This window comes from Puntigrus tetrazona, chromosome 24 (assembly GCF_018831695.1).
Source record: "Puntigrus tetrazona isolate hp1 chromosome 24, ASM1883169v1, whole genome shotgun sequence".
Classification (NCBI taxonomy): domain Eukaryota; kingdom Metazoa; phylum Chordata; class Actinopteri; order Cypriniformes; family Cyprinidae; genus Puntigrus; species Puntigrus tetrazona.
In genome coordinates, this window is record NC_056722.1 from 2,652,680 (window position 1) to 2,676,347 (window position 23,668).

The 23,668-nt window shown below is 35.9% G+C and overlaps 1 protein-coding gene across 1 annotated transcript; it reads left to right on the top strand.

Annotated features, from left to right (window-relative positions):
- The first annotated feature begins 247 nt into the window (after positions 1-247).
- On the top strand, positions 248-23,668 carry LOC122330177 (coiled-coil domain-containing protein 178). The gene is given in 23 exon segments (XM_043227044.1): positions 248-375; positions 653-724; positions 2,115-2,245; positions 2,411-2,466; positions 2,673-2,728; positions 3,077-3,268; positions 4,335-4,555; positions 5,400-5,542; positions 6,186-6,339; positions 6,488-6,583; positions 7,195-7,331; positions 9,357-9,540; positions 10,156-10,218; positions 10,366-10,527; positions 10,886-10,958; positions 10,961-10,998; positions 11,397-11,542; positions 12,077-12,322; positions 12,660-12,670; positions 17,217-17,350; positions 21,495-21,546; positions 21,549-21,628; positions 23,471-23,668. Coding segments are annotated over 22 exon segments (2,643 nt in total). The 5' UTR covers positions 248-375; positions 653-654.

A 23,668-nucleotide genomic window follows, 5' to 3' on the forward strand; every position in this document is an offset into this window, starting at 1 on the left:
ATTTATTTTTCTCATTTATCTATTTTTGCTATTTTATTTATTCCTTCGCTGGTCCTAAAACTCACCACCCAGACCCGGAATAAACTTAGTACGTGATTGCATTCGCTATTCAACATCAAAACCTTCACAACCCTGAAAGGCTTTTTTTCACTTTCTCTGTTTTGTCTATTGTGTCAGCGGTGAATGAAGGCCTCCCTGTTGCCTAGTAACCGCGCGCACGGCGAAAGCGGGGGGCTGGAAAGAAAGTATGAAACAGGCCGCGACGTGACACAATGCCGAGATATGTGTCAACATTTATCATATCGCGCTTGATGGGTCAAAAATACAATAAATATCATTCATGGCTCATCGTTCTGCGCTTTAGCTGCGAATATTGTAAGTATTGAGAGCGCCAAACCTGTTGTGTTGCTGTACTAGTCAGCTGATACTTGCGGCTATTAACCCTGTTTAACCTGCCTTCATTACTAATTAACTTAAGATAAGTGTATTTATTTTATGCAGACGGTGGTTAAAGAGCTGACTAAAAAAAGTATTAAAAAATCTAGCTATGTAGTAATGCATTTTGGTATCCATCTTGGAAAAGCATTGGTTGTAATAGTATCTGATGAGTGTTTGTTGATTAATCCATTCAGTCGTTGATTTTGATTCTCAGAGATGTTTTTTGGAGAGATGCCTGACATAAAGTTACTCAAGCCTCCTTCAAGTGAAGGAGCGTTCTTACAAGGTAAAGTACAATAATCTTTATTAATGTTATTTGCTAAGCATATAGAGGGATCGGCATAATCGATATGTATTCCCAAACCAGCGTGCTTATCATATCATAGCACAAGAAATAGAAGTGCATACCTGCAGGATAACTAATAAATAAATATTAATACTTACCACTCAACAATAAAGCATCCTAAAATACAAGAAATTAAAACTCTTTATTTACTGTCATGCTGCATTTTTCTGGGCCTGTTTTGAGCCATTAATCCATGCACGTTATTCTAAACGAAAAAATAAACCGTTTTATTTACTAAAAGCCACCCCCTTTTCATTCTGTATGTTGTTTCCCTCTTAAATATGTCAGATTATGAATATAAAATGGATTGTGCGTGCCATTTTACGTTGACCTTTAAAGGAATAGTTCACCCTAAAATGAAAACTTGCTGAACATTTACTCGCCCTCAGGACATCCGAGATGTAGATGAGTTTGTTTCTTCACGGGAACAGATTTGGAGAAATGTAGCATTACATCACCTGCTCAGCAATGAATCCTCTGCGGTGAATGGGTGCCGTCGGAACGAGAGTTCAAAAAGCTGATAAAAACGTCAATATGCATCTTGTGAGGTGAAAAGCTGCCAAAATATGAGCCCATAATCCATAACAACACTTCCTCCAGTGAAAATGTCCATCCCCTGTTGTCCTTATATTCCTGGTAAATGGTGTCGGAGCTGCGCATATTTCTCTCCTGAAACAGACAAGACTGCTTTTTCACTGGATAGAGCAGTGGTTCCCAACCTTTTCTTGTTTGAGGCACCCTTGGAAAGCCTTTCAAAAGTTCCCGGCACCCTTATAAGGAAATAGATATTTAAAATCTCTGTAGCTTTTTTATTATTTATTTATTTGTTTCATTTCGAGAGTTTGCATGCAACAACACCTTATACCTAGTCCTAGATGATATGAGAATACTGTTTACACTGATTCTGCCTTAATAAAAAAATTTTGTTGAAATTTTGGCGGCACCCTCAAAAGATCTCACGGCACCCCTTAGTGCCGCGGCACACCGGTTGGGAACCACTGGGATAGAGCATGAACAGAGAACACTTTTGAAGTTAAAGACATGGGCTTGTTTCTTACAAATGTGCAATTTTTGCTTCTCAAGACGTTAATCGATAGTTTTTATCAGCCGTTTGGACTCTCATTCCGACGGCACCCATTCGCTGCAAAGGACCCGTCGGTGAGCAAGTGACGTAATGCTACATTCCTTCAGATCTGTTCCGATGAAGAAACAAATTCGTCCACGTCTTAGGTAGCCTGAGGTTGAGCAAATTCCAATTTTCAGGGGTGAACTGTTCCTTTAAACGACTCGGCGTGAGATCTCTGTGATCAAAGTCGGTTGTACGTTTCAGAGCAGGGTGAGACGGTTAGCTCCAGCAGGCGTCGCAGCTGTGCTCTGGTTAACACTCCAGCACCGTGTGTGAACAAAGCAGTGTCTCACATCCAGGAACTGAAGTCCAAACTGGAAAACTGGGGCCAACAGGTAGAATCAAACACAACCCGAAAGACTGACAGAGACTAAACCAAGCCATATATCAAAACCAGTCCCACACCATATTGAGCTCACAGTTATACGGTTTGATTCGCATGTTATTTTTTTTGCTTGCTCGTATTACATAATGAATGAATAATGAGTCTCTTCTTCTAGGGTGATAATGCTCAGCATGAAACTGCACATGAAAACAACCACAGTATCATTTGGAAGTAAGCCATAAAGCATTATAGATTTTCCACATCGCATGCTCTACATCAGTTGTAACCATTTTTCCAGTAAGATGGCACGTATGACGTATCGTCAGCGGTTTTTATGGGTTCATAGCTATTATACAGTATGTCTGCTCTAATATATCTCTAGAAAATAATTCATTAACATTGTACAAAATTTGCAGATTAAATTTTTGTGTTTTTAGATGTGAAGCTAAAAATGCAGAGCTGTGTATTGAAGGCATGGGGCTTTATGCACGAGGTAATAATATCCTTATTATTTTGGTTATAATATGCACTTAGTTTTGTTTACATATTAAATTTGAACCAACCTGTATCGCTAAGTATTGTACTTCAATATGTAACTTTATTAATTAACATTATTAAGCTCAGTTTTTTAAATATTTTTGTGGTGCATTCTATTAGTCTTGATTTCTATTCTCTTATTCTTTTATTATTATTTCAGTTTTTGTTCTAGTCATTTCATATATCAGCATTTTTTGTTTATATTTCACGTTTTTCTTTTGTTCCATAACTGTAATGGTTTTAGTTATAAAACAGTAAAAGCATAGTAATAACAACAATAATACATTTTTTTGTTTGTGAATAGACAGTGGAGTGTGGAAGGAGACCACAGAAGTCTTGATGGAGGTGATGGGTTTGATCGAGCGTCTTGAGCTGGACCGGAGAGATGCAGAGAAGGCTCTCCAGGAAGAAAAGGAAAAAGCAAAGAAACTTTCAGGGAAACTTGACAGCCTCCGTCTCTGGAAGCAAAATGAGTTTCCTATAGCAATGCAGAAAGGTCAGACTAGATATTGATTACTGCATGCAATTTATGTTCAAACTGTTTTTTCCAGCACCAACATTTTACTTCAAGCCCAGTATGTGGCGATAAAAAGTCTATTCCATTCTATTGCAATATACAGCACAAAAATATTCAGCAAGGTACTCAAAAAAACAAAAATAGCTAAATATAAATTGAATGTTAAGAAATGTAAAATAAATTAAATAAAGTACGATGTTAAAGGCAAGATGCAATGCAACGGCCCAAAGTTATTTCATTTCAATAAGTTGTCAAGACGCATTTTTACATTTTTGATTAGTTTAAATTGATGTACTAACATTTCTAAAACTTAAAAAGTTCATAAAAGCTAAATAGACATTAAAAAACGAATAAAATACAACGCTCACGACAAAACTAATTAAGCTAAGATTAATAAATACTAAAATAGTATGGAAATAACACTGCTTTGTCGACATTTTTTTCATAGTGCTTTTTATTTTTGCATAACAATTTAATTATGTATATTATATGATTGAATTAGGAAAGTATGATTCCTATTATGTTATTGTAAGGGGGAGTATAACAGTATAAATAGCATTTTTAATGATTACTTCACCAAAATGATAATCTATATGTATATATCTATATACTTATCACTCTATATATCTATCACATCTATCATTTACTCACCCTTAAGTTGATGAGTTTCTTTCTTCTATCGGGCACAAAAGAAGATACTTTGAAAAATGTTTGTAATCAAACAGGCGATGGTAGGCCATTGACTTTCATATTTTTTTTCCCCATACGACAGAAATCAATGGCTACCGTCAGCTGTATTTCCATCATTACTAATGAAATAATGACGGAAGTATAATTAACCCTTTAATTAACCTCAGACTAGAAAAGCAAGGCAGGTGTTTTTGTAAAAAATTACTTTGGAAAACGCAAGCATGTAGATGACCTCAAGCTACGATCTGAATGGCACCAAACCTATGCTACAGGGTCTTTAAAAAATGTTTGATTGCCAAAATAATCTCCATCCCTGACTTTTCGCATCCGCCCTGTGATATATTTGCACGGTCAGAGCGTGAAGACTCCAGCACAGACATCGCCGAGCTGACGTGGCAACTGAAAATGAGGAGAGATCAGCTGCCGCAGGTGAGAGACAGGCTGACCCGCACGGAGGTGCTGAACCGACGTCTGAAGGAGGATATCGATTTTATGAGGAAACACGGGCCGCTCGTTCACGAGAGGCTCCAGCTGGAGAGTGAAATCATGAAGCAGATCCGAACAGCACAAAGCGAGGTGTGTTTACTGCGAAACCTGTTTGTTGGCTTGTTTAGAGGACCTGAAATCAATAAGACAAAACCAAAGAGAAGAAGCGGTGGAGGTCTAACTAAAAGAGTCAAAGACGTACCAGAGGTACGCAACAGTGACCACCCACTTTTTTCCTTGGATTTGTTTTTCCAGTTTATTTTCAGTGTACATGGATTTTCAAAAAAATCATCAGTTAATAGTGCTAAACTGAGGTTTTATATAATTGGTGAAAATTTTCTTATATTGTTTGTGAATGAACTACCCTCTGCGTCATTTTAGCATTATTTACATACCATTATAATATTTTAATTCGCTTATTTTTATATTCAAATAGACTTTTTGTAAAAATTATTAAAATAACATTTTACGTTGAAGCATTTGTAATTTTATATACATTTCTTTATTTAATTTTTGTTTCGCATTTAGTAATTTTAGGTAGACGCCAAAGCTAGATTTCTGATTTCACTTAATATTTGTTAAAATATTTCATTTTCATTCATGAAAATGGCTACTAAAACGGCTTTTAAATGCATTTAATTATGGTTTACAATAACAGGACTGACACAAGTCTCTAATTATCGAATACGTTACACTTGAACAGTTTTCCCACACATTTAGAAAAAATACAAATGTAAAAGTTTTAGGAAACAACTACAGGAAAGGCAAAAAAAATTCTTAAGACAAAATAGTACCGCCTTCTATACCGAAGCATATAAAACTGCTAAATAACCGTGGAGCTTGTTGTCTGTTTTACTATTGAGCTATATATATCGCCATGATAAACTGACTGTTATATTAATTCATAAAGACATTGTTACGAATGTTCCTTTAGGCCAGTGAGACATTTTCAAACATCTCTCAGAAGCTAAAGGCTCTTCAGGAGGAGCTTAAAAATGAGGAATTCAGAGCAGACCTCAGAAAAGGAGAAATGAGCAAAGAAATGGAAACGATCAGAGATCATCTGAGTGACAAGCAGTGAGTCTTTTTTTTTTTATCTTCTGGATGCTGACATCAAGCCTATATTTTTATTCCCGTTCACTCGCGTTATATCAATCCAGACAGAAGGTGTCACTAAAATGCTGTTCTCTCCATCTTCAGTTTAATTTCAGTCCATCACTGTATAGCCGGGTTTTAATATCAATATATAAAAAAAAGTCAATTATTTTTTAAGACATTTTATTCACTTACTAATTATCGTTATCTTTATTGAAAGGTTGCACCAGACATTTTTGTGCTTTACTAATAACCTAACACTTTTATTTCTCAAAACTGTTTATTTTCTGTAAATGTCTCGCATTGGAAAACATTGCTTAGAATCAGCCCCGTGGACATGTTTATCGTTACATTTATAGACTTAAGATTTCAGAATATTATGCTTGATATAGCCAACAAAGAAAAAAACATACTGACATTATGCGGATTAATAAATGAAATCAAACAGAACGTTCTAATGCGGTGTGTTTTTTCGGGTTAAACTGTGTATGAAATACTGCCAGAGCTGAGCAGTGTTTTAACAGGATCTGATGTCATTCAGCCGCTTCCTTCCATCTGTATGAAGCGGTATATAGACGCAAAGTGGACTACGGGGGAATGACATGATTTCTTTCTCGGCTTACAGGAGTGAGTTACAGCAGCTGCAGTCACAGTGTGAGGTGTTTCGAAGAAAAATTAAAGAGTCGATAGAAACACTAACACTGAGAGACGACCAAATCAAAGCCTTGGTGAAAAAGACGCATCAGTTTGAGAGGCACGAGACAGACGCAAACGAAGAAGTCAGTTTTGCCGTAGAATGCATTCACCTACACATCTGTACATTTTTAGGAATATTGTAACGATCATAAGCTCGTGTTAATTCATTTTTTATTATTTAAATATATAGCTTCTGTGACAAATATTAATTTCACTTGCCTTTCTTTTTAGGTCAGAACACTAAAAGCTGAAAAAAACGATAAAGAAGAGAAACTGAGGATAAAGAAGAGCGACGTGGTGCAGCTTCAAAACCAAATACAAACATCTGTGAGTATACCATGCTGTTATTTGAGATGATATAAATCAGAGGTGAAATTATGTGCCGTGCTGGAGATGTCAACCCTCACGTCCTCTGGAGGGCAGGAAAGGCCCACGATTCCTTACTCCGATCTGCCGTGTTTATTCTCTTAGAGCCTCCATTTTGTCTAAGCCCTGATTTCACAATTACACTACGCTTGAGCGAATGAGCCGCAGAGCGCTCACGTGTTTCTTTAGCAGTTTGTTTATTCCTTTTTAAATTTGTATTTTGTTTTTTTTCGTGATGTTGTTCCGCCACAACAGAGTTTAAAAGTTTAAAAACTTTTCACAAGGGAAAAAAAAAAAAAACTGGGTTCGACCATAGGTGGCGCTGTGCGATGTTTTAATCATCATGCGTGTTTGACGTGTGCCAGTTACAGTTTTGAAATAAGAACTATTTGAAAATATTCTTACGCTTGTGTGCTAGAACAAGCGGCGAAACTTTACATGAGCAAAGACGCTTAAAAATAGGCTCTTTTTCATTTTGCGCACTGCATGTGAACGTGATTCGAAGTGGTCCTCTAAACGAAGAAAAAAGTCCATAATAGCATTTAAATAATGGGCATCACTGTGTTTATCAGAAACTTGAAGGTGATGGAAAGGTGTCTGTGTTGGATGCGAACTTAAGCCAGAAGCGAAATGACTTATCAACCCTCCGAGACAAAAACAAAGAGCGCAAACTGGAAATCGAAGACTACGAGAGAAAGATCTACCAAAGGTTCGTCCCATCTAAACTTAATTTTTTAATTTAAAGGAACAGTTCGCCAAAATATGAAAATGTTCATGTTATTTTCTAATGTCATTCCAAACCCCCGTAAGACCTTGAGAACACAAATTAAGATATTTTTGATGAAATCCAAGACAACACAACTACTACGTTCAAGAGCCAGAAAGTATTGAAGACACCCAAGTGACATCAGTGGTTCAACCTTCATTTTGCGAAGCTACAAAAATACTTTTTGTATGTAAAGAAAACAAAACATGCGTTGATTTCTTCTCTACATGCATTCATCGAGAAACCGACTTTATTTTTCTTTGCGCACAAAAAATATTCTTGTAGCTTCATAACATTAGAATCGAACCACCGATGTCACATGGACTATTTTAACAATGTCTTTACTACCTTTTTGAGCCTTGAACGTGCTCTTGGTGCCTCTTACATGTTTGGAACAAGATGAGGGGGAATTTTTATTTTTGAAATAGTCTGCATTTATTTCAAAGGAAATGCTGAAAATCCTAGCGATACAAAAAAAAGGCGAATTGTGTTTAACTGTAATCAACGGCGTCTTATACTTATTATTTACTGGACGACGAGAACCACGACAAATAGAATTTTCTTACAACTGCAGAAAATGAAATCGATCCAAATGAAAAACAGTCCACTGTTGCTGCTTCTCCTAAATTGTCCATGGCACGGCAACAACAAATGATGTTGCCTCCATAAGATCTATGAAGACCATATGTTTTGGCACACAAGCCAATAGTGCTGTTCATGTATTACCGTTTCGTTGAATCTATAGTTGAATCGTGAGAAAATACGACGTGGAAAAAATCTGGATATACAGTTGGGATTCTGAATTTGACACAGAACTTATGGATCGGCATTAGATTCCAGGTTGGAGATGGAGACTCGAATGACAACACTATGAGAAATGTGCTGGAAATGTCTTGTGGTTCATTGGTCTGTTGTGTGAGTGTTGGATTCTTTAATTATCAACACAGAATCTGTGTTCCGCAGATCATGTCATGAAATCATGCAACAACTCTAATTCCACTTCATTAAAAATGTGTAGGTGTGTGTGGCATTGCTTCTGAAATTAAAATGCTGTGAAGCAGCAACAAAGCATGAACTAACACAATGATTTAGAACGCAAAAAATACCTTCTCCGCCTTATTTTGCAATGCGGATGTGAGCTGTTTTTTTTTGTGAATGCGCTAGACTTCTGATTCAGGAGCTGCTACAGGTAAATAAATGCTGTAAACTAGCATGTTTATGATTACGGTAATAGCAGTTTGCGGTGTCATGCAGCATAATGGGCTGTTTTTGTATAATGAAAATGACTGGAAGCCGTTGACACACATCATGTTAAAACTGAGATGGAAAATCAGACATTGAAATTTATGCATAGTAATACCATGAACCCTAATTATATGCCAATTTAAAAATTATATGCCCCAATTATATGCCAATTTAAAATAAATGTATAGTTGTATTTTGTTATTTACCAAAATATACTGACGTGTTAATTTACTGAGCATAAACATATATATATATATATATATATATATATATATATATATATATATATAATAAAATTAAAAGTATATATAATGCTGTAAAATAATTAATCTTAAAATAAAGGTTTTTGCTCTCATATTTGTATTAAGTAAGTATTTTGAATTTGAATGCTGTAGTTGGCTTGTTTCATAAAATGATGCTGAAAATACTCTATCGTTTGACTGATATTTTTGTAAACAAATCAGAAGAATCAGGCAGCTTGTTGTTAATGTAATGCATTCAAAACTTAATGTCGTGTCATAACTATTGCAGTAATTAATCTCTCATTTGGCGCATCAAATCAGTTGGATGTCACATACTGTATTTAGATCATTTTCATTTCCAGTTGTGAAATTTGCTGAATGCTGTGTAAGCATTTTTGTGAGCAGGCTGCTGTACATCGTGCTGTGGATCTCGGGGGACGGACTGTGTTTTATGATGGTGCTTGTGGCCGTTTTGTTCCAGTGAGCAGGCTGTGAGAAAGCTACTGAAGGATCGTGAGCGTGTCCTGCTGAAGATCGGTTTGAGTGAAAAGCAGTGGAAAGCGGTCAAAACTGAATTTGACCAGGTCTCCGCCGTTCACTCAGACACCAAAGCCAAGCTGGACTGTTTAGAACGTCAGACCTTTCTGGAGGAGCTGAAGAACAGGGTAAGAGGACACCTGCCCATTCACGTGTACACATGAGTTCATGAGCAAGGTCAATGGATGCAAAAATAAAAATGATATCATCATTTACCGACCCTCATGACGTTTCACAATAATTCTGTCAAATCTCATGGTTCTTTATTGGCATTGATGGTTCCATCCTTTAATATTCAAGAACCTAACCGTGCCACTTCAAAAAGTTTCTGTAGTAAAAAATGTCAAGTCTATTCAAAATAATAATTGTTCTTTTGGGAACCAAAAATGTAATTAAAACACCAAAAATTAATACACATGACTGATACTTTATATACCGTCTTCTGAAGCCTTTCAATGCTTTATTTGAGGAACGAGCCAAAATATAAATTCTTCTTCAGTGAAAATCTTTTCATCCTCTGTGGCTTTTGTGTTCCACAGGCAAAACAACATGTAAACAGTTATTAGTATACTATTATTTTACATTAGAAATGTGTCAGTATTGGTTGATTACAGCAGTTTAATGTCTTACAGGGAGTTGTACTCTAGTCATTTCTGAGCTGCTTTAGATTTTGCCGCTGTCTTGTTTGCCATGTTTTGTTTCCTAATCAAGTGATTTTGCTGTCTTTTCTTTTTGGTGGGCAGAAAGAGACAGACAAAATGAAGGGCCTGATACTGACTGAAAAGACCACCTTAGACATTCTCAAAGTAAAGCCAGATGTTCCTTATTAATACATCTTTACGCGATTAAATAAATAAATAAATAAACTGATAGCCGGTGAAGCGATGTCAGTGTTACTGTAGTTTGCGTGTAGATTTTCTGTGTCTGGTAATGTTTGGGATTGGTATGTTCAGGGTAACAGGGACGCAGAAGCAGCCGAATATGACCGTGAACAAACAGACTGCGAGAAGGAGAAAGGTGAGCTGCAGAAAAAGTACGAAGACGCTTTGTCTACAGCCGCTCAACTGGAGACTGAGGTGGAACAACTTAGACAGATATATACAGAGAAAGCTGAGGTAACTCTGATGGGCATAGTGTAAAAAATCAGTAAAAAATCCTCTTTGAAATATTGTACAATTTCAGATTAATTGAATTATGCACTTCTTCTAATTGTGTTATGCACATTTGATTATATGTAACATGTTATGCTATGATATTGTTTTTCCACCTATGTGGCTTTTGTTACATGAGAGGAAGCGAAAAATAATTTGGTGTTGGACACTGATAAATAGGGCAAAGTAATTTATTAAAAACTGTCAGTATTGATTCATGTTGTCTAGTCAAGCTATCGTTGAGTTTTATGGAGTAACCATGACTAAAGTTATTAATTGCACACGTATGTATTTTCTCTTTGTATTCATGTTTTTTTCTCAGACAACTGAAAACTTAAAAGCCAAACTAAGTGACACGCACACTGCACACAGAAGCCTCTCCGATGATTTTGAGGAGAAAAGAAACGCTATCAAGAATGTTTTAATTCTGTGAAGGTGAAAAAAAAATTGTACTTGATTTATATTAAGGTATGAGTTATAAATGTCAGTCACGCTTTACTTTGAGGTCCAATTCTTGCCATTAACAAAACCATAAAATATGTAATATGACTTATTACGCTCCTTAATTACTGCTTATTAATAGTTAGTACAGTAGTTGTAGTTAAGTTTAGGTATAGGGTAGGTAGAATATGGAAATGCAGAAAATGCTTTATAAGAACTAATGAACAGCCAATATGTTAATAACAAGCATGCTAATAAGCAATTGTGGTTTTTTGTATATACACATATACATATAAACAGTATTGGAGATGAAAAGCTTACTTAAAGTCTTGAAAAGTGATTAAATAATGTCATGTTTATTCATTTTATCACAGTTTGTTATTTGTCATTAGGAAAGCCTTAGTGTGACGGCACTGAAGTATGAGGAGATTTCAAACCGGATCAAGGAGCTTAATCTGAAGTCGAAAGAGTTAAAGCAAGAATCAGATGTGATGGAGCTAACCATCAGCACTATGCCTCATCTTATAGCAGAGCTACAGTAAGAAACACTGTTCATTATATATATATATATATATATATATATATATATATATAGAACATTCAAATACGAACTAACAAAAATGCTACCATTCCATTTTGAACATTCAAATATGAACTAACAAAAATGCCAACATTCCATTTAGAACATTCCAATATAAACAAACAAAAACGCAACATTACATTTAGAACATTCAAATATGAACTAACAAAATACGCCAACATTCCATTTAGAATATTCAAATATGAACTAACAAAAAGGCCAACATTCCATTTAGAAAATTCAAATAAAATAACATTCCAGTATAAACAAACAAAAAGAACAACATTCCATTTAGAACATTCCAATATAAACAAACAAAAAACACCAACATTCCATTTTAGAACATATATATATATATATATATATATATATATATATATATATATATATATATATATATATATATATATATCATAAGACTTCCATGCTAGTTCATAATTGTATATCTATATCTTATATCTAGTTTATTATTATATTTGTTGCCTGTTTTAGGGGTTTGTCAGACACTATGGCATTCAAACATGGGACAGCCAAAGTAGTGATGGATAACGTGAACAGGGATATAGCTTCCTTGAAAGAGAGGAAGTCTCACCATGCACAGATTCACTCAGCGCTGTTCACTCAACGCCAGGCTATCATGAAGGACACAGAGGTTAAGAACCCTTTCTTTCATATTTACATTTATATCAAGATTATTTTGCCAGGGCTTCCTATATGGGCTGATCCTAGATCAGCTTTGCTATTTAAATACTTATAATCCAGGTTAACAAATGTTTTCTTTACATATCAGAAAACAGATCAGCTGAAGCTTGAACGAGCATGAGTGCATTTGATAGGTTAGGGGATTTGATGTGCTCCAATCACCATTCAAGCTGAAATTACCTTTATAAATATTTAGATTTCCTTTGTATGATGATGCACCGTGTCATTTTTATGGAATACCCAGCGATACAAAATGATACGTTTTTGACACTGAGAACAAAACATATATAACAAAAAGCCTTTTGTACAGTATTATTTACTGTTAGCTCGTTGTTTGTGTTGACAGCAGCTATTATGTTAATCATATCTGCAGTTATATGCACAGTAAGTGTGGTTCTAGCATTAATATATTTTCATGTTTCTAAATGTTACAATAATAATGTATTAATAACATCTGAAATGCTAACTGTTTCATCTATGAATAACTAATAAGATGTATAAACGTCACAAATCATTTAAAGTTCAATGATTTATGCTATTCCTGAGTAGGTTTTCTGTATGCATGTATAGATAGACAGATAGGGGTTATTCCACAAAACCAGTGTCTTTTGTATACCTATGAAATAATCAAAACATAGATTTAATATAACAACATGGTAACATAAATGAACATATAACAACATAAATGTGCAATTTGAAAACATGACAATACTATGCATGTTTTTCATCAATATTACATCAAAAAAGTCAATTAAATATTAAAAATTTTTAAATCATTTATGCTGGTAAAAAGGTTTTTGGCTTGTCCACAATGTTTTTTTCTTATTTAGCAGGACTTTTAATTTACAAAATGATACAAAAATCACATCTGAATATTGTTTTAAATATAGTCTCACTGTTTTTAGACGCAAGTATACGTTTTTATATAATAAATATACAATTTAATTTTTTTTTTTTTTACATAAAAATGTTCCCTGATTTCCTGTCAACCCTGTTACCCTCTCCAAAAAACCCTTTTAAAATAATTTGCATTCAAGTGACATAATTTCTAGGAGGTTACATCATCTGTCAACCAGGATTCCAACATAATCACGTTTCACTCGCTCCTCTATAATGTTGTTTTTGACGATTTGTGAGGCTTGACTGAGGGGAGGGTCAATCCCGTTACCATTTATAAAATGTAGATTTAAAAAAAAATCTTACATTTAATATAATCAATATCTACAAGTAAAGTCCTTTTCAAAGTGTGTGAGCTCGGCTATTGGCAAATTTGTTTTGAAATCATCAAACCCGTTACTGTCGACCTGTTACTTTTTAGAGTAACAACTGTTGACGTGGGTAACAAGGATGCCATTGATTAGGATTGACCCTGTTTTTAAAGATTGTCTGCATAAAATTCAAACATTTTAAAGGTCACCTTATATTATTGAGCTAATGCTTATATCATTCAGTGGCATATGAGTTCTACTCAAACTATACTATATAGTAACGTTTGTGCCTGTAACAGGGTTGACAAAACATGAAGTAGAAAAAATAAGTCATAAAATAAGAAATCACATAGACTGAGATGGCGCGATACAATTTTCTTGGATGTTTAAAAAATGTTTATCAAACTTATTTTATTTTTTGTTTTTTCCAAATGGAAATTTCATGGAATGACCTATAGATAGATAGATCTCATTCCTAAAGTTGTACATACAAATAACTTTGGCATTTATTTTTTAAACACATTCAGTACATTAATATTGTCTGTTTGTGCATCTTCTGATATCCACAATATGTTTCCATAATGTTTCAAGTAAAGCAAATCATCTTGCACCTTTGCTCCAGAATATCACACCTCTACTAACATTTCCCCTAATAATTTGATGAAAGCTCTTATAATTTTCCGTCAGAGATAATATGTTATGTTTTGCATGAAACCCACGTATTATCACTTCATTTTCGGAGGGAAAAGCTATTTATTGGGGGAGTTGAGTTTCGGGATTATGGCCTCAGTCAGAGCCCGGCGCCTGATGAAAGTCTCACATGGCTTATCTAATGTGAAATCGCCATGTGGTATATAGTTTCATTAAACGGTGATCAAGAATGCATTAGTTCAAAACAAGAAAAGGCAATGGGGCTTAATCCGCCATGCGGCGCAGAAGCAGCAAACTCCAAACAAGTTGTTGGTGCGAGACAGGAGCCGAATTAAAAGTCCTCCCTCATAGAGCCAGTCTGCCATTAACTTGCTGCAGGGCAGCAGAGCAGAGAGTCTCTTTAGACTTCTCACAGGAAACAATAAAGCAGCACAAAGATTCATCGCCCAACAGAAACGATTCGACTTTTAACATTTCCAACAAAGAGAGACTGTGTCAGAGTGCCTTCGATTGACCTGAGGCGCATCGTTGAGACGTCACAGTCATGAGATGATAATAAACACAGGAAATATATGGATAGTGACGCATGACAGCGGACGACGAACGCAGCGTCATGTGTTTTAGATCAGAGGGACACGCTTATTAGAAGAAGGCTTTTTGTTTTTTTTGGATAAAACGATTGATTTGTTCATTAAAGGCATGATTAATTTAGAAACATTTAGTAAGATAAAAATGTGAAAAATGTATTTCCTTTATTCCTATCTGTCGGCTTGGCAGATGCTTTTATTCAAAGCATCTGTTTCACCCTCACGTGTATTCTTTGAGAATCAATGCCATGACCTTTGCATTGCTCGCTCCATTAAGGTCAATGTCAAATTACACTTACACGTGTGTTTACAACCCATTTTACTTCCATACTGTAAAATATTTCTGAGGGGGAAAAAAGGCAAGTGCGGAGCAACAAATGATTACATCCTGACATTTTTTTTTTCCTTTGGTTAAACTAGCGCTGTTTAATTGATCTCAGAAAGGCCATGTAGAACGTGAATGAAACAAGTAAACGGGTTTTTTTTTTTTACTGTGCGGCACAGTTATAACCTCGTAACACTTGTTCCCTTTTAAACAGTTGTGCGTTTTCTTACACAATCAGTCAAGATGCGTTAAATGTAACTTGCACTTATGGACACACTCCGCTGTGACTTCCTCACAAGCTGAACTGGGGTTTTTCTCTCCCTCATCATATTCTCATGTAGCTTGTTTACTTGATGAAGTCAGGCGCTCAGTGAGTAGAAAAGCAGTAGGATGCAAAGTGCAGACACCATCAGTTTCTTATGGCCAATGAAGTGTAATTTGTCCCATTTACATTTCAGAGGTGCATCAGACGGGTTTTGTCAGCACTGCATGCAGTAATTAAGCTTTAAATCAATAGCCGGCATTTGTCATGTTTACTGCCACTCTCGGTGCTGGGTTAAACTCATCAGTTTAGCGCTGGGTCGTTTTACTGCCCAGACACACTTCATTATTCCTTATTCTCAGGTAGAGCAGAAAATGTTCTTCTCTTTCTCTCTCCATCTTTCTTTCCATAGCTCTCTCTCCACGTGCTGACACAGGGTTGTGGAGATTGTGGAGACAAGCAAATCAGACGCTTATTTATCGTAATTTGTTTGCATACTACCTCAAGTGCTGTATGATTACTAGAGTTACCGCATTCGAAGAGGATGCGTTTTAGCGTAAAACATGCGAAATGCGAAGAAACATGCGAGCCACGTAGAATCACTCTGTATTATAAAAATGGGAGGACACTGAAAAATGCTGAAAAAAGTTACTGCAATGCATGCACAAAGTATCAAAATAAGTGTCGCAGGATTGTTATTGTTAACTATTACCAAAACTATTTCAATATTTTGTAAAAAATTAAATAAAGCTAAAATAAGATATACAAATTTGACAAAAAAAGATTTTCTTCTACTATAAATACTGAATTAAAAACTTAAAAATTTAAAATAATGTTGCCTTGAGGAGCATTAAGTTGAAGATCCAAAAAACTGAAATAAAACTAATTAGTACATTATTAAAATAAAGACTTATGGAAATGATAAAAGCACAGCAAAATCATGAAAACTATAATATAACTGTAAATAACTAATAACTATAAATAAATGAATGCTAAAAATTAAAATCAATTCTTAAATGCTGTCTTTTACCAGATTATTGTAATTTAACTGCCATCTTTGCAGTACTGTCCACTAACTGGTACCAAAGTGAAATGTAAAATGAAAGCACAAGGTTGTGGGTTTGATTCGGTATTGTGCATATTGACAAAATGATTGAATCAGTCTTCAGGTTGTTCAAATAATTCAGAAGTACTATAAAAGTAACTGAAAGAAAGTGGTGTAGAAACAACATTCATTGCTAGTAAATTTCACAATTAATCACATTTAAAGAAACAGCATTTAAAAGTCAATTTTTCTTTTTTTTTTTTTTTGGACATGGAAAAAAAGTGTATCATAAAAAGTGGCCAATAAACCTAAACTGAAGCGTCTTTTGCTACATTCATATGAGTTCAGGACGAAAGTTGCAATGTCTAGTCATGATCTAATCATTCTTTTGAATCGGATGCTTTTAATGAATCAGTTGATCCAGTTCACAAAACTGAATGATTTGTTCATGAATCGGACTAATCCAGTTCTCAAGTTCAACTCACTGACTCAATGATCCGGTGACAGAGGTTAACAGCCCACTGGAGGGCAAGATTATCAGCGAATAACTTAAATTTTGGTCTGTTCCTCGCACAAAAAGCTGTCGTATGACTTCAGAACAGTTGAAATACAGTGCGTTCAATCAGCTTTTGTGAAGCTTCGACCTTGATTCGTTGTAATTGCATGGAAAAATAAGTATTGAAATAATTAACAATAAAGCCGTGCAGGTTTTTACGATTTTTGGGTAAACCGCTTCTTTAAACGAGGCTCAGCCTCGATTCTTTGCCTTGCTTCTTTTTAATGCTATCTTTGTCTCTCAGAAGCTGACGGAGAGCATCCTGTGCGACTCTGTTCCAGGTTAATCTCGAGAAGCGCTAAAAGTCAATCTGGAGTTAGCGCAGGAGTATCACGAGCTGCAGAAAGCTCTGATGATTGCCAGACAAGAAGCCGTTTATGTTTCTGACCGAAGAAACCGAGCAGAGGCCTACATCCGAGATCACAAGCAGGTAACTCCTCATTACCGCGAACACATTTTCTACGGCCCTCCGTGTGTGTGTGTGTGTGTGTGTGTGTGTGTGTGTGTACATCAAGGCTATTTTCTGCATGTGTGAATGATGTGGTTGTCTATCTTTGCCATCAGAGATAGACAGCAGGCATGCAAAATAGTGATGAGAGAGAGGTCTGCGCGGACTAGCGTACGCTCGCGTGCTCCACACAGCCTGTCATAGGTGGTTGGTTTTAGTTGGGCAGTCAGCTAGGAGGCCACTGCAGTAATCTAATCACGATGAGATAAGCTTCATGACAGCGTGGCTCTGGCGTGCATGTGTGTTTATTCCATCTCACATGGCAGCGAGTGGAAACAGGCACGTAGCAGATGCAAGCGCTCTCAAGAACCAGCGTCTCAGGAACGTTTGGGAAAATGCTAATATGACATGTACGTCCATCACTAAAGGATGGGTGGTTTCGCTGGTATTCATCAACGCCGCAGCGTGCAAGTGCAGTGTGTACCTATGGAGTGCAGACGGCATTAGTCATTCCCAAACGACGTTATATAAGCGCGTTTTTTGGCATAGCTACAAACACTTGTCAACGTAGAGATGTTTTCAGATGCTGCTGTTTGTAGCGAGAGGTTAAAGCTGGTAAGTGTAAGGTCCGTGGCATGCAAAATGGCTGTAAAAATAATGACTGTTTTTGAACAGGTTTCCATCGCTTTTGCATCATGGTTTGGTTGCGATGCACAAGGACTAGGAAAACAGAAGCGGATAAAGTTTATGTAATGCATATTTGTCAGTCATACATAAATAGCAATAAGATTTTAGTAATAATACTAATAAAGGTACTGTGGTTTAAATACACAATACCAAGTCGTTGTTTTTATCACGAAAAATACAACCCAAGCTACATATATAATAAACGTGGGTATTGTCTATTATGCCATATTAAGTTAGCTAAAATATATGAGATATTGGCAATATCTCATATATTTGAACTAACTGAATATTGCTTTTCCACAGCTTGCTGTATTTTAATCGAACGCATTTCCACTCTTTTTTTAGAATAAATACATTTATGCTCATTCTAAGCACTTAAAATAATGCATTTTGAAAATATGATTATTTAAAAATAAATGCAAACAGAAATCTTACCTTTTAATTTATGTCTAACCGACAAATATGCATCACTTAGTTTAATAGCTGTCGATGTTAAAACTTAATTATAAATACAATTCAGATGCATTAACCTAATAATTATTTTGATCGCGTAGTGGTTTTTCATTAATCTCTCTAACTATGTAGTTTTTTTATGTCTTCATCAAGAACGTTTGTTTTTTCACTTTGTTTAGTTAGGGTTTTTTACTAGGTTACATTATTATGCTGTAGATACCTGTAAAATGAATATCGTTTTGTCTTAAGAATGACTTTTACTGATTCATTAAACAACGCAGAGTGAAAACATAACTACAGAGCTTATGACTAATACACTAAGATACTCATTTTCCCCACTAATGATTATAAAGCAGATCGATAATTGTTATAAATAAAGCTTTTAAAAAAGATGAATCCGTGAAAACAAGCTAGAATGAAAGTAGAGAGTTTCAATAATGTCCTTACATCATTTGAGATTCATTCAGTTGCTTTATGAATGTGATCCTTGTTCATTCGGTTCGTTCAAGGAGCCTCTTTTAGTCTCGAAGCAAAACTAGTTTCATTCATCGAATGATTAGTTCAAAACGCTCATTTGAAATACTGCTGAGAGCAATGTTCATATTTTTAACAATCAATGTGCAAACGGCTTACTTACCACTGTCTGCACATTATGCTAAGATCAGAGAAAGTGTATAAACAAAATAAATTGCACACTTCAGCTTTGTGTCTTTGTGACATTAGTCCAGAGATCATTACTGTAATAGTACCATTGTTGTTGCTTGAGATTATTACTAGTTATCCTGATCTAGACATAATCTGTCACTTTAAGTATATATAGCATTTTTTTGAGCTGTAGATCATTTTAATATGATTTGTTATTCTAGCACTGATGGTAAAACTCTACTGAAGAGCAAGACACATTGTTTGTTCCCCAAAAGGCTAATACTCATGTACAACTCCTCATCTAACTACATGAGATGTTATCAAGTGAGAAATGCATGCAAAAGGCAAATCCTGTGGACGGGATTCTCCACGCTCATGATCAAAGCCTGATTTTCTTTTACTCAGTATTCAGCCTTTTTACAGTTTGTTGTTTATTTTCAGTCTGGTACGGCTTTCTCTCCTTCAGAGCGGATGTAGTCGCATCTCTTAGAGGTTCTGACAAGCTCTTCTTAAACTTCCATACGTATCTGTAAGGACGCATAGGCGAGCTACGCTCAATTTAATATGGATTCTTATGGCGGCTTACCATTTTTGAAAGGTTTTCCGTGCCGTGCCGAGTATGTATAGGTGTCTATTATGAATAGTTTGAATAGAATGTATATTTATCAGATGCCTATTAAAACACCTGCTCCATATGTATGAAATTGCGGCACCACATTTATCATGAGAAATAGATCCGGATGGTGCGCTGTTTATGTGGCTATATATTAGTGACGACTTGCTAAATCTGATCAGTTCGGTGTGCAATTTATATGAATTCGAATTGCCCCAGTAAGATTAAAAATGCACGACTGAAAAAATATCCCCACTTTCAATCATATAATTATAAAAATATAATATATTAAATCAGTCAATGAGTAGAGTGCAGTGCAATGATACCTAATACAGCCTAATACATTATATTTAACATTTTATGCTGTTTTATTGTGTGCTAAAGTGCTAGTTACAGTTACTATTTAACTATTATATTTTTCAGCTAAAAATGAGTCTGAATATCTGCATTAGTGTGCTAGTGACAGATGGCATTAAATTATTTATTTGGTTTTATGTGGCATCTTTTGGTTATGCTGACAAACTTCTTTGTTTTGCACTTTTATCAGTTGACTCCAAATGTGTGTCTAGCTTGATGCTATAATGGACACTGCAATTATGTCCTTAACATCAACAGATGCCTTTTATATATAACGCAGGTTAACATATACAGTGGCATTTTGCCAGTTTAGTCCGAATAGGAGAACTAGAGCGCCCCCTTGCAGTGGTAAAATGCACAACCCGTGGGCCTACCTAAACTTCCAGAATCACTTTAGTGCTTGTAAACAAAAGGTAACCCTGAAGGCCTAACAGAAATTGCTTTGTATACATCTCAGGCGTGCCAAGTCGAGTTGTTATCACGAGCACAGATACTGTACAGGCGAGAGAAAGCGCGGATGAGGATAGTATCTCATCACTTTCTGATATCGTTTTTTTTTTCCCCGACGATATCTTTCTACAGTATATTGTAACTATTGTTACTTGTAGCATTAATAGGATAGTACAGGTTTTGACACAGCTCCATAAGGACATTTTTGTACTCGTTCAGTTAAAGGCTGAGCTAATTCGCTTTAGATTTTTTCATGCTCGAAGAACACATTGCCAAGCAATGATAAGCTTAAGGAAGAGAGAAGAGATGGGGCGAAACAAGGGACGACATCCTCGAATTGAAACCCCCTTTTTTCTGAAAACTGCACAAATAATAAAGAGCAGCATGCTTTCTTTCTTTCTTTCTTCTCTAATCTCTCTCTCTCTCACACACACACACACACAAACACACACACACACACTCTCTCTCTCTCTCATTTTTTTTCTTTTTTTTCCAGTATACTCAGAATAATTTCTCGTTGCGGCAGGGGGTTCATGACTTTTTGTGTATGTGTAAAATATGTCTGGAGGGGATTGGTATAAAGTTAAAGTGAGTGAAGTCGAAATATTTTACTCATCAGCTTTGCAGTCACCGAGTTTGCCTGAGCTAGAACAAAACCGCTGAAGCATTTAGAAAAATTAACCCCCATCCTGGCAGCCAGATGTGACTGGTTTCCGCCCAGTGCACATGAGTGGGCAGGGAGAGCAAGAGACTGTGAAATTCCTGTCAGCCCCGTGTACTGCAGAATGGGCTATTGACTGCTTTCTCTATTCCCCTCCATCATTCTTCTTGAACACTGCCATTAATTTCCTCTCCTGCCTTACCAATTCCCCCTCTCTTTCTCTCTCTCTCTCTCTCCCTCTTTCTTTCTTTCTTCCCCAGCTTTCTTTGTTGCAGAAGAGGATGCACAAAGCCATGCTAAAATACTTCAAACATGCAGCGTCTACAGCCAGGCAGAGCTGGCCAGCTTCCAGACCCTCTCCAACCAGAACAACCAGAAAATGAAAGCCCTCCAGGTATGGGCTCTTTAGTACCCCCCAAACACACACACACACACACTCACACACAACACTATTTGTAAGTATCGCACTAAATACTACAATGGGTCCCACTCGGATAAATGCTTGTCGAGAGTTAAGGCAGTTAACCTTTAAGGAATATTTCACTTAAAAATTTTTAATTTGGTCATGAAATAAATAAGGAGATGTTTGGAATAGTGTGCGTTGCAATACAGCGAGCGAATGGTGACCGTGGCTGTCAAATACACTTTCAATGAATAATGGCTTACATTTTAGCTTGTGACTCATAAAAAGCTATTCAGATATGAAATACACACACATGGACTATGTTTATGGCGCTTTGTGGAACTTGACAGCAGATGGTCACCATCTACTTCATTGCATGGGAGAGAATAGTGTGAACGTTTTGGAAAACATCTCCTTTTGTCCACGGTAAAGGAAGTCATAAGAGTTTGAACAAAAGTTTATGAATTATATAGCCGAGCGTTGGGCCATTTGAGATTCGTAAATTTGGTGTGAACCCGAAGCATTAATATTATTTCATTTTTGGTCGATAGATAATTTATTTTCTAATATCATATATTCGCAGTACATGTAAATGTCTTTATCACCATTTCATCGGCCGCTCCACTCACGTCTGCGTCAATGAAGTGAAAAAAAGTATAGTTCTTTCTATAGTATCGTTCTCAATATTAAAGAATGGCAGAACCCACACCACAGCTATAACGATAAAGGCACAGAGAAGCGATATTACTTTCAGAAGATGATAAAAACATCGGGAGCCAATCAGAATCAATCCTTGAGCTTAAATATATTTGACATAATCAGGGTTGTTTACGTTCTGATGGATAGCATGCGTATGCGTTGTGATACTCTCTAAAATGGCGGAAGATGTAACTCGTCGGAGAGGAATGGTTGAGTAAATTTTGTTCTTTTTGTTTTCTTTGCGCAAAAAAAAGTATACTCGTGGAGTTAGAAAACTGAAGTTAAGCCGCTGATGTCCCATGGACTCTTTTACCAATGTATTCATTACGTTTCTGGATCTGGGAATGCTTTGTTTTGCTTTTTATTTTGTCATAACTCTCATGCAATAGCGAGGGTGTTGATACTGTTTACTATGCAGTGACATTAGCCAATCATAAATCATAACACTGTCTGATTACTGGCAAGCCTCAATAGAACAGTTCACTTAAAAATAAAAATTCTGTCGCTCACCGGCAAGTACTTCCAAATTTGTATGAATTGATTTGTTCTGAAGATATTTAGAAAGTAGTTGACTGTTTAATCACCATTGACTTCCATAGTAGGAAGAAAATACTATCGAAGTCAATGCTGACTGAAACAACCTGGTTGCAAACTTTTTTCAAAATATCTCTCTTTGTGTTTAGCAAAACAAAGAAATTCATAGGTTTGGAAATACTTGAGGGCGAGTAAATGATGAGAGAATTTTTTATTTTTGGGTGAACTATTCGCTAAGAGGACCCCAAAGATAAATAATCAATAAAATAATAATCATCAAAATATCATCAAAATCAAAATAATCAATCTTTCCATATATTTGTATGTTTTTGTGCTTTATATATAAACTTCAAGAAACATAATGCAAAAATAATTACAAAAATATTAAAAAAATGTAGTGATCATGGCTTAAGCTGCCAAAAAAACAACGAGACAAGAGTCCATCTTGCACACATACGAAAAAAAAAAACTGTATGCATACACAATGAATGGTTATTTAAATTATATTTAAATAATGATTAAAATTAGCATTGCATTTAACACGATTTTGTATACTGGAATAATGTAACACACGCAGTGTTTGGATGCTCTAACACAAAGGCATTTGGTCTCAGTGGAAGGTGTGCTATGCGTGCTTATAATGAGAGTGAGCGGCGGTGTGTTTGTGGCTCAGTCAGGGAGGCCAGCTCTGGAAGTCAGGCTGGTGAATGGAGCATGAAGAGGCAGAGGTTCTTCAAGCTCCTCCAGTGTGAAGGACAAAGGAGCAGCCTTACTCTAAACTTTGTCACAGCTCGTTGA